At 51.6% G+C, this 12419-nt stretch overlaps 1 protein-coding gene across 3 annotated transcripts in view; it reads right to left on the minus strand.

The window, feature by feature from the left end:
* CMIP (c-Maf inducing protein) overlaps positions 1 to 12419 on the minus strand; it is a 233515-nt gene that overhangs the window by 82057 nt on the left and 139039 nt on the right. For all 3 annotated transcript variants that reach the window (XM_006909847.3, XM_025045328.1, XM_025045327.1), the window contains exon 2: positions 9167 to 9292. In XM_006909847.3, the coding sequence (XP_006909909.2) occupies positions 9167 to 9292 (126 nt within the window). The remainder of the gene's footprint in view (positions 1 to 9166; positions 9293 to 12419) is intronic.

Raw genomic sequence — 12419 nt, forward strand, 5'->3', positions numbered from 1 at the left:
AGATGCATATTATCACCTCTCAGGAGCCAGGACAAGCCAGTATGAGTGGCTTCAGCACGCTCTCGGTCCACAATCAGGTCTCTGCTTTTTAACACACTGAGGTGGTCAGAGAAAGGGCAGGTGTGGTAGGCCGAATAAAGGACCCCCAAAGATTGTAAAAATCCTAATCCCCTGTGAATATATCTTAGGGGGACAAGGGGCTTTGCAGATGTGATTAAGAATCTTGAGAATGGGGAGACTATCTGGGCGAGCTAATGTAATCACAAGGGTCCTGAAAAGAGAGGCAGGAGGTCAGAGTCAGAGATGGAAGTAGAGGCCGGATGGTGTGGCCATGAGCCGAGGGTTGCGGGCGGCCTCTAGAAGCTGGAATCGGCAAGCAAACAGATTCTCGAGCTTCCAGCAGGAACCAGCCTTGGAGATACCTCGATTTTAGCCCAGTGGGGCCCATGTTGGACTTCTGGCCTCTAGAACCGAAGATAATAAATCTGTTTTGTTTTAACCACGAAATTTGTCATCATTTGTCACAGCAACAGTAGGAAATGAATCTAGGAGGTACTGCCAGGGGGGTTCAGTGCTAACATGGGTTGTTCCATTGGTTCCGAGGGTCCACAGTGGGCCTGGGCAGTGCCTAGAAGGCGTCACTGGCTGGACTGAATGGCCAAGTGCAGACAGAAAGGAAGAGGAGAGGGAGAAAGAAAAGGGACCCTCATTTCTCCCTCTTCAGGGCTACTGGCCCCACCATGCTGCCCTGTAAATACATGACTGTGTGTGACCACCACAGTATCCCCAGGGCCTGAGGCATCAGCAAAACATGTTGAATGAGTGAGTGGACTATGAGCTCCTGGAGGGCAGGGTCTTATTCCTAAATCCACAGCATCGATCAGCAGTACCGGGTACCATCAGGGCTGGCTGCACACAAACAGGGCAACGAACGGAGCAGTGTAGGTGGTGTTTAGTGGTAAATGCTGACTCCCTTCCTCCACCTCAGCAACCAAATCTAACAGAGACCTGTCTTCCCTATGACCAGGCCAGCCCTTCCCACTTTAAGGGTACCTCCCATGTGTGAGCCTCCATAAGGGATTTTTAAGGGGGCCTCCCAGCCCCTCTGCTGGCCGTGTGTGAGCAGAGGACCCAGCAGGGTCAATCAGAAAAACTCTTGCCCAGGACTTGGGTCTTGAGCAAAATGATGCCAAGATGAGAGGTTTGAGAATTCATTATGAGGTAGGGACTGGGACATGGTCCCCCAACTGCCTCTGCTCCAATCCGTTTCCTAATAAGCCTGTTCTTCAGGCTCTCACCAATCCTTCCAGTATATTCCTTTCCTGCTTGAGATAGCTTGTGCCCACTTCAGCTGCTTGCATCCAAGAGTCTTGATGGATCTGTATGGACCCTCTGGACCTTTCTTCCTTCTCAAAAGTCTATGTTCCCATGCATCTTCCCTGCAGCTGTCTCTCCAGAAGAAGCCAACCAGCTCCCAGAGCAGCGGCTGCTTCTGGTTACGCCACAACCCCTCCTGGCATTCCCCAGGTCCCAGAGCTCACACGCCAGGTGATTTCTAGCCCTGATCAACAGATTTTCTCCTGCCCTCATGCCCAGTTGGCTCCTGCATTTCACAGAGGTACCCGCTGTCTAGAAGGAGCAGGAAGTTTCTTCAGTGACACTGACCACCACCTCGCCTGCCTCTGTCACCTCCCCTTTCATCCTAACCTGAGTTTTCCAAGTCTTTCCTCACAGGGGAGATTGAGAACCCTCTTCTCCAGACACACACGGCTTCCTGGCCAGTTCGACCCCACCCCCCATCCCCCGTGACTGTCTCAACCCTAGGAGGTCAGTGTGGCATATGGAAAAAAGGCAGGTTTAGGTGTGGCTTCAGCAGAGCAGATTGTGGATCCCAGCTGAACACACCTGTGTGACTTTGGACCTCCCCATCTGTATGTAGCACAGGTGCAGGAAGCCTGCTCTCTGTGCGGGGATTCACTGAGATCTCGCAGGTCAGTAACAACAGCCTGATGTTACTGAGCAGGCATTGTGCGAACCGCCTTAAACACATCACTATGAAGTGAGGACGCGCATACTCCCATCTCACAGATGAGGAAACTGAGGTTCAGAGTAGGCTATAGGGCCCTGTTGCCCAGCCAGGAGTCTGATCCAGCCCCTGACCACACCATCGCCCTCACTGCCCACTGCTTCCCATCTGGCATGTGCTCACCCTTCTCGGCTTTCAAAACCCCTTGCCTTCCCTGATGCCTCGGCCAGGACCACCCTTCCTCCTCCACTTCCCTGCACCTCTTCCTGCCACTTGTAGGGGCCTTACGCCAACCCTGCGGTTTATCGACTCCACCCATAGGATTGGGAAAGGAGGCTGGATCCAGTAGGATTAACTGCAGCCTCCCCAGTGAGGCCAGTTAAAACGTCACTGAATGAATTAATTGCAGATAAAGCAAAGCACAAAGATGCTTTGTCAAGGAAGAGTCATACTGCCCGGCTCTCCTCTGCTCTCTCCCAGGCAGCAGGAAATGTCTCCTACCCAATGGGGGTTCACTGTTCTCCAGCCCGAATAGGAAGAGAGGCGGCCACATTCTCCCCTCCTCCCCTCTAGGCTGGCTGCACTTTGGAGGAAGACAGAGGCCTCAGCTGCACTTGTCCATTATAACAAATGAGGCTCTTTGAATCAGAGGCTCAAAGGGATTTCAAGGGTCACCCAGTCCAGGGGTTCTAAGCTTTCTGGGGATTTATGAGAACCTGAAACAAGCTATGGACTCACAGCCAAGTAAAGTACATATCTGTACACCACACACACATGCAGACACACACGGCACTGTGCAGGCAGTTTGATTATATCATCGACCACAGGTCAAGAACCTGACTCTAACCCAACCTTTCCTCCTGCCATGTTTCTGATGAGGAAACTAAAGCCTAGACTTGCTGTGGTCTCATCAGTGTCCTTCCCCCATGTTTCCAGCTCCCCTCTGGCACGTGGTAGCTAGACACAGCCAGGTGACTTGCTTTGGCCAGTGAACCTTGAGCTGATATGACCTGTGTCACTTCCGGTGGAAGCCTTTAAGAGGCAGTACGCTATTTAGTAGATTCTCTTTGTTCCACCAGCTGAGCTCTCAGCTGACCCACCATGGACACTCAGTTGAGGGAGAAATAGTCCTTTGTTGTTTTGAGCCACTTAGAATTTGGGACTACTTGTCACTGTAGCATAACCTAGCATAGTCTGACTTCCCTGGATGAACATATGAATGGATGGATGGATGGATAGATGGGTGAGTGGGTGAGTGGATAAATGGATAGGAGGGTGGATGGATAGATGGATGGGCACATAGATAAATAGGTAGATGGGTGGATGGGTAGATGAATGGAAGGGTAGATGGATGGACAGACAGATGGATAAACACATGGGTGGGTAAACAGATGAATAAAGCATCACTATACCCATTCTGCTCATTGAAGAATATGTCATGTGTAGCAGAATTTCAAAAGAACTATACAGCCTTGATAACTTCTCTTCTCCAAGTTGTATTTCACTACACTAGAAATAATCATGGCAGTTTTTTCCTGAATATCTACTATATACCCAGCACAGTGCTAAGTATTTTACATGTAATATCACTGATTCTCAAAACATCCAGGGAGGCAGGTATCATGGCTCCGGTTCACAGATAAATTAGAAGCCCAGAGAGGTTACTGCTGCTGTCCAAAATTACACAGGTAGAGAATGACAGAACTGGGCTGGGACTCAGGTCTGTCTGACGCCACAGCCTGCTCTCTCTACTGTCCACCCGAACATGAGAGCAACATGCTGGGCTCCACTGGGCTCCAGGAATTGGGCTGGGAAATCTGAAAGCATTATACTGATGAAGGGGGAAGAGGAAGGACTTGGCTCCTGTTTCCATCACCAGGAGGTTCCACCCCACAAACATGAAGGTGGGCCAGACTTTCCTCCAGAAGAGGGGTGGTGGCTTGTGGCACAAAGGCAGCCTCACAACCACTTCCACTCTTGCTGATGGAGTCAGAAAGGCTGCAACAAGGGTAGGCCATGAAATGCTCCTTCCTTCAGTTTGTCTAGTTTCAAAGAAGGACAGAGGCTGCCGGGGGAAGTCCGGAATCCCTGTGCAGACATCTCTAAGTGCCGTCCAAGGAAAGGAGAGGAGACTGGGCTGTGCCTGGCCAGAGGTGGGAGGGTGGGGGGCAAGTTTCTGGACAGACTTCCCATACACCTTATGGGCGGCTGAGCAGGGATGACCCGGTCCCCTGGGTCACAGGGCACAGCTCAGAGTCCCGAGGGTCACTCAGAGGAGATGAGATCTGAGCATGGGAAAGAGGCCCTGGAAGAGGCAGGCCTGCTCAGGCCGGCGCCAACTTCTCTTAGTGATAAATCTTTCGAATACTGAAAGGGCCTCGTTCCAGGCAAATTCTGCTTAATTTCCTCTTCTAAAGTTGCCAAGTTCTCTCTCATTGTTGTATTGTCTTGAGAGGTGAGAAAAACAGCCAAGGGTACAGTGGGGGTGACTGTTCCCAAGTTCTCCTTCCCCGGCCCGACGTCTTAGGGAAAAAACAGCACGTGCTCTTTAGACCGGAAAGGTCCTTCTCTCCAGCTTCCAGTAAGGAGAAAACCCACCCTGTGCCTGCCTCGGCTGCCAGTGTTTGGGGTAAACAGTTGCCCGGCCTCCTGGGGGACTTTTGGGAACATCACTGAGAAGAGAAGGTCTCGGAAACCACTCCAGAAGGAAGGAAGCAACTGCTCTCGGGGAAGGAGGCTCTCCTCGGTCTGGTGCCTCCCGCAGCCTTGTTTTAGTAGCAGTGGCCTGCTCCACTTCTCACTGCGAGGCAGAAATCCCCAGAAGATGATCTTCCTCCACATGGCTCTTTAACGCCCACCACCCTGGGGAGGGGGGCTGCCCAAGATGCTTTCACAGCACCATTTATGTGCTTATGTAGTTCCCTCCTCACAATGAAACACCAGCAGAAAGGGCATTAAGGGAGGAAAGAAGATAAATAGGTCTTTTCTGCACCCAGGGATTCTAATAACATGGCATTAGGGAGTTCACGCTGAAAATCACAAAGCATCCAGAAACACACCAATTGGACCCAGCCTGGAAGGCTGGTGCTTTTGTCTGGCAACTGGACCTGCTGGCAGATTGCTGGGTGTCACCGAGTTGGGGAGACGGCATGCTTGCCTAAGAGCATCTCTTAACCTTCCTTGAACTCAGATAGGTCAGCTCCCCAAGGTCTGAGTGAGGCACCAAATTCCAACACCAACAAAGCAGCTCTGTAAAAAGGTCCCTGGGAGAGTGACAGAGAGATGGAGAGAATGGAGAGAGGAGAAGAGAGAGAGTTAAGTCAAGACACGCAGAGAGAAGGGCCAGGGTGGGGAGAGGGGCCCGGAGGAAGACACCAGAGAAAAAGAAACTGCAAGAGAAGCAGGGAGTGAGAGAAAAAGACAGAGAGAGAGAAAGGGGGTGGAGAAGGGGGGAAAGGAAGGGAGGGGAGACATGGAGAAAAAGTGTCAGAGACAGAGGAAAACAGATGCCATGGATACGGAGAACCTTCGAATGTGTGGGGGAGGGGGAGGGGGAAGAGCTGGGAGGAGAGGAGGGAAGGGGAGGGGAGGGAAGGGAGACCAGGCAGGTTTCAAGCCCCTGCCATCGCCCCTATGTAGACAGTAGCTGTGCTGCACCCAGCAGGATGGGACCCTGTTCAGGGATGCAGGGATGCAGAGATGCTGGAACTCTACAGACCCACCTGCATTCTGAGGCCATCTCCCCTGGGAGGGGGCGTCCAGTGTATGGAGCATGGTTCAAAATGGAAAGTTCTAGGGTCGAGCTCATCCAATAGAACTTTAGGTGATGATGGAAATGTTCTTGATCTGTGTTGTCCAACACAACAGCCACTAACAATATGTGGCTACTGAGCACTCGAAATGTGGCTAGTGGAACAAGGAACTGCATTCTTAAGTTGAGTTAATAAATTACATTTAAAAGCAAACATCCCTGTGTGGCTAGTGGCTACTGCAGGGATAGCACCACTCAAGACACTGTCATCTGCTGACAACCAGCACTCAGACGAAGCTCCTCAAGTCCACCTTGCCCCTGAGCGCCCCCGGCTGCTTCTCAGGCCTCCCTCCCACCTGGAACAGGGAAAACTGCTCTGTCGTGCCACGGCTCTGGGTCTTGTCATGTGAATGAGGACAAGCCCAAAGCAAAAGAACCCACAGACTGCCACAACGACATGTGAGGAGTGCCCTGCCCTGCACCTCGGACCACCACCCTTGGGCTCCAGGTGCTCCCGGCCACTCCATAACCACATGGACCCCTCAACCTGGAGTGGAGCCCATCTTTAAGGTGACCTGACACCCATTTATGTAACAAGATGGCCACACACCATGACCCATGAATCATGGGAGGCAGGGCAGGAAACAAGGTAGAAGCTGATGGAAATGGCGGCGAGGGAGAAACAGAGGTGGGCGCACGGTGGGCACGGGCGAGATGCACCCACCTGGGCTCTGCTGGGTGATGGAGTAGAGGCTACCTCTGCTTCCTCCGCCCCAGCTGAGTCCAGCTCTGGATCCCAAGAGCTGGTGCCACCTTCTCCTCCTCCCACTCTCCTGTTCCAGCCCCTGGCCCCTGGGCTGTGAGGGCTGCCGTCCATTGGAGCAGGGGGGCAGTGAACACGGGGGATGCTGGAGCAGCCGCAGGCCCATCCGTCTGTCAGCACAGCGGGAGAAGCTCTGACGTGAGGCCACTGCTGGGTGCAGCCCCAGCCAGGCGAGTCATCACAGCCGGCCCGCAGCCACGGCCTGGGTTAAAGGGACATCCCAGGCGCCGCCCGGTGACACACACCTCTCCAAGCCTCACTGCCCCTCTGTCCCCAGGATGAGTGACACTCAGGGTACTTACTTCCTTGAAGGGACCACTGTCCTCCCAGCTCCAGAAGCAATGAGGTCCTGTGCTGCTCCTACTGGCAGAGTGGGGACCGCTATACCTAGAGAGATGGGGGCTCAGGGCCTCCTTTCTCTAGCTAGACTATTTCAAGGGTTTCTCTCTCTCCTGCTTCCCTCTGGGACTCACACATCCAGCCCTTTTTGCCCTGCAACCAGACTGATCCCTCTATTGTCCCCCTTACCCCTTAGGAGCTTTTAATGGCTCCCTATTGCCCTCACAATACAGCCACTGGTTCTTCACTCAGCTAACGAGACCTGTATGATCTAAGTGTGACCCAGTAGCTCCGGATGCATCCGCGGGGCCCTGAACCCGTCTCCCTTCTCCTGCAGGGCAGCCAACAGCCCCTCCCCTACAAACATGCTTCATTCCCGGGTTCACTCTGCCCAGAGTGTGTGCCCACCATCTTGGCATACTCCTTTTATGCCCAGTTTTAATGTCACCATCCCTGGCACCCTGGGCCAAGTGAGTCACTTCCTACTTTGGGTTCCTAGTCTTCCGGGACATGCCTCAATTTTAGTTATTACCTCTACAGTCCTTTGTTTTAGTTATTACCTCTACAGTCCTTTGGCTCTTCTCCCCAAAGGGCTCAGCAGCTCTTCAAGGATGGGGCCAAAGGGCTTATTCGCCTTCCTCCCCCCAGCGAAGGGGACAGGCCAGCTCTGTGTTCTGTGACTCAGATGGGATTTTCTCAGCACCCATCTTCTCTCAGCTTTCCATGGAATCCTGCCAGTGCCTCCCTCGCCTTCCACTGCTGCTCCGCCCCCAGCCCAAGGCGGCGAGGACCGACCACCTCTTTCATAGACTCGATAGATAGGCAGGCCTGGTTTTGGTGTCCTCCAAGAGATGACAGGACAGAATGGGACTTTTCTAAAGGATGTTTAGTTGTTACACTGATCTTGTCGAACTTCTGAGCATTTCTCAGAGGCCTAACTGCATGCCTCTTGGCTCCAATGTTGTTATACAACCCAGTGGCCACTTATGCAATGGGTTTTAGACAGCGTCTCTTTGGGCTCAGAGCAGGTCTCCCTGGAGTAACAGAGTTAGAAAGAAAATGGTCCTAAAAGAAAAGCTCGGGAAGACTGTTCTCCCAATGACAAGAGAGTTCATTTTCTCTAAATGAGGGGTTTCCAACTTGGGGTGCCTGTTGAAAATTGGGGTGACTCTCCCTGAGATGATCTAGAACACATTGCATGTATGTACTGCAGCAGCCAGTTATTTTTTCTGCCATAATTCCTTTCTTGGTAAACCAACCTCTTTCGGTACACGAGGTGCAGGTAGGGCTATTGGGGTACACAGCCGTCGGTGGTAAGGATGGACACATAATCCAAGGCAGTGCATTCCCTGGGGTGCATGGGGCTGGAACAGAGCCAGTAAGAATCTTCCATGAGATTTTATAGAAAAATAACGGGGGAAAAAATGGGCTCTCACATTTTTAAGGATTATAAGTTCCAAGAATGGAGCTTGAGAATGGCAGAAGTCCATCTCCCCCACCACACGGAGAGACCCTGCCTGACAATAAAGCCAACACTGAGAAACAGAGCCAGCAGATGGGGGCTGGGCGTGGGGGGAGGCACATTGGAGGGAGACATACTGAGTATTAATGTTATCATCTGACTCCTGGATCCATCTATGCCTGAAGTCCTCTCTTAGACTTCCCAGTTACTTTAACACAGTAACAGCATCAAATTCTCTTTTTGCTTCAGACAGTCTGAATACTGTTTGCATCATTTCTAACCAACAGTCCTGAGCAATATACACAAAACACATACTTTTCCAAGGACTTAACTCATAGAATCATCAGAGTCTCAAAAGACTTAAATCTGCGAAAAGAAGCCTCCTCACTCGAAGCAGATCAAAAGGTGACATCTGTTGCTTACTTGCTTTTTAAGGCCTAACAACGTGCTGGTATGCCTCAGTTTCCTCATCTGTAAAATGGAGATCAAAAACCTATTTCTCAGGTTTGTTAAAAGAAATAAAAATACAATGTGTAAAGATCCTAGACTGTGGCAAGCACGCAGTAGGTGCTCAATCGTGTGTACTTCCTCTTCCTTTCCTGCAGTGAGTCCCGGGTTATATTTTTCTTGTACTTGGAGAAAAAAACACCCTAAGTTGAACAACCTTTCCTCCTGATAGCTGGCCGCCTCCCACCAACAGAAGAGAGGAGAGTGAGTGAGTGGGGCTGGGAGAAGAAACTGCTTGTTCATGTTTATTTCTCCTACCTGCAGTAAAACAGTTCCCCCAGGAATTGTGAGCTGTAAACAGTACTTCGGGGCGTTCTCCCAGGACAGCAGCTGAACGTCTTCAATAGCGCTGTAGGAGACTGAGTTTTCCATGTACCCAGTTGGCTGTAGCAAAAAAAAGAAAGAAAAAGAAAAGACATGCATTGGTTACAGGATCAGGCACAACATCTGCACCTCAGAATAAGGTTCTGGAAAACAACCCCACTGTAGCAGCAAGCAAACCTAGCTGGTACATACAGATACCTGGCAACCCTAGGGACCGAAAGAACTCCATCTTTCTGAGGTGGCAGTGTCCAGCTGCAGGGGGGAGCCGTGGTGGAAACGCACCTGCGTATTTAGTAGTACAGCTGGGATGAGGCTGGGGTGCCTTGAGGGCAAGACCTGTGCACTGTTCCTCTAGGCATCAGCGGGGCCCGGTGCAAGCAGAGCCTGGATCCCTCCACCCCTCACCGTGTCCAGGCTGCCACTGTCCAGAAAGAAGCCACATCCCCTCTCCCAGTGTCATCTCCCTGCCTCGTTCGCCTCCCCAAGATACCAGTTCTCAACTCAACACCTTGGGCTACGTTACAGGTTGGCACATTTGATCCCCCATCGCCCTGCTCAGCATCCTTCAACGGCTCCGAGGCCTGACCGCAAACTTGATGTTTCCATCCACCACTGACAGGCCCCACCGCGAGTCTCCTCCCCCTTTCTGAGCTCCCACACACAGGCCTGCTGACAGCACCACTCTCACCCTGCTCCTTGTCCCAGAAAGGCCACAGCCCCACCCTAGTCATCTCCTCTTCCACTCCCCAGGTTTCAGCTCAACAAGACTTCTAGGGAGAGCCTGCGACCCTCCAGACCCCATAACCCACTCAGTTGCATTGCTGCTTGAGCAATGCTCGACACACCCGGGTTAATTATTGTGAACTTATATCATCTATTATCTATTTAATGTCCGCCTCCTGGCCAGGCTGCAGCTCCATGAGGTCAGGCCCATGTCTGTCTTGGTCCCTGCTCTCTTTCCCCGGCGCCTGGCACGTGGCAAGGGCTCAACTATTTGTGCGAAAAGAAAGAATGACAAAGGCCATCATCATCGGTCAGTGCGGGGGGAGAGTGGGGCAAGAGAAATTCATAGCCGCTCACTGCCCTCTGCGTGAGTTCTGCTGTCACAGGAGAGTCCAGGGACCAGGGGGTTGCACTGACCATCAGGTATCAGCAAGTGCCCGTGTCGCCCTGGCCCCAGGAAGCCAGACTTCAGCAGAATCAGAGGCAAGTACAGCATAGCTAAGAAAAACAGCTAACATTTTCCAGTCCTTGAGAGGTGTCAAGCACTTCCCAGGCACGTGGCAAGTGCTATTTCCTTTAATCCTCACAACGGTTCCATGGGGCAGGCGCTGGGCCATTCCCATCACACAGATGAGGAAGCTGAGGCTCAGGAGGTCACTTGACTTGGCCAAAGCCACCCAGCTGGGAAGGACCGTGCCTGGGATCGAACTCAGCCGCTGCCTGGGGAATCAGCAACCTGACCACTACGCTGTGCTGCAACCAGAAGGCAGCTGTTCTCAATACTCTGTGATTTAAAATCCATGGTCCAACAAGCTAAGTTTACCAGAAGGATTCAGGACCTCCACGAGGTTTTTAAATTTCAGTTTTCTGCCCAAGTTGAGATATGGTGGTGGTAGAGGAGGAGAAGGTTGAGGGCTTAAGCTGCCTCAGATCTCTCTGATATGATCAGTCACCAGGCTCTGGACGTAAGAGTGATTCATCAATTGATTTGTTTATTCATTTGCTCACTCATTCATTCATTCATCTGACAGATATTTATTGAGTACCTACTAGGTTCTGGGATCCATGCTGGGTGCTGGGGATACAGCAGTAAATGAGACAGGAGCCTGGTGCAGCAGAGACCAACAAAATACCCAATAAACTATTGGAGAGCAGCAGTGCTCCACCAAGAATCAAAACAAGGTGTGGTGACAGGTGGCTGAGAGCTAAAGTGCTGTGGAAAAATGGAGACAATGTGCATCCCAGAGCTCATGGCCAGTGCAAAGAGCCAGTGGCAGGCACAAGCTGGGAGTGTACGAGGAGGACTCAAAGGCCAAACGGAGGGAGGGCTGGGGTAAGGAATACCTGGGAGAGATGATTAGGCCACTCCAGGAGGGACTTAGAAGCACAGCTGGGGGTCTGAGTATTACCCCCTGGGGTGGAGTCTGCAGAGGCTTTAGGCAATTTTCATAGCACCACTGGGACTGCTGCTGGAAGAGCAGACTCAGGAAGAGTGGGCGGAAGCAGGGACGGAACAGCCTGGAGGCTGCAGCAAGGTCCAGGTGCACGACCAGGCAGCTCAGACCCGGCTGGGTGGGGCGGCAGCCAAGTTCATCTGGCCCTTCTCACTAGCACGTGGCCCACCCTGGGGTACCAACCCAGGGGCCGCCTGATGACAAAGATGGTTATATCAGCGTCCCACAAAGGCAAATGTGGGGGCTCTCCTTCACCCTCTGCCCTGTTCCAGCATCCCCTGCACGATTATGTTCTCAATACTCTGCAACGAATGACTCAGCATCAACAGCACATCTTGTCCTGAGAGTACCAGTGAAACCGGGGGTTTGGGGGGTTTGTTACACGTTCATTTTCCAAACCCACATTCAAATACTTATCGTGTTTGGGGCTGTCTGTCTCCAGCTAGTGTTTCGGCACCAGGAGAGCAGGAATTTTCACCTGTTCTGTTCCAAGTGTCTAAACAATGCCTGACACTGAGGAGGTGATTATTCTCTTAATAAATGAAGGGATATTTTCCTAAATTAAAAAGTGTCCATCCGCATATTACTTATAACCTCAATGTATAACTCAGTTTTAGAAAGATGCTTTTTTGTTCATTATTTTAAAAATTAAACTTAAAAACAAAAAATACATTTTTTAAAAATCTCCTTTAGGAAGCAAAAGCACCTGGGTGCCCAGAAACGCTGAAGGCCTTTCCTTCATGGCCCACATCCAGATCTCTCCCCTTGTCCAGGTTCTGCTGGCCTCCAAACCCCAGCCCACTGACCCCTAGAGAGGCAGAGGCCAGAGGACATGGGCTATGATATGATTGCTAGTTCATCTGGAAAATCGCTGGACCAGACCAAATGACACAGAAATATGAAAATCTATTCTGAAAATCCCAATAAGGGTATAGCGTGACCACACCAGGCTGGACTTGATTATCCAAACCAGCAAATGGCCAGACTCATTTCTTCAGAATCGCACCTTG

Source organism: Pteropus alecto, unplaced genomic scaffold (assembly GCF_000325575.1).
Source record: "Pteropus alecto unplaced genomic scaffold, ASM32557v1 scaffold42, whole genome shotgun sequence".
NCBI lineage: Eukaryota > Metazoa > Chordata > Mammalia > Chiroptera > Pteropodidae > Pteropus > Pteropus alecto.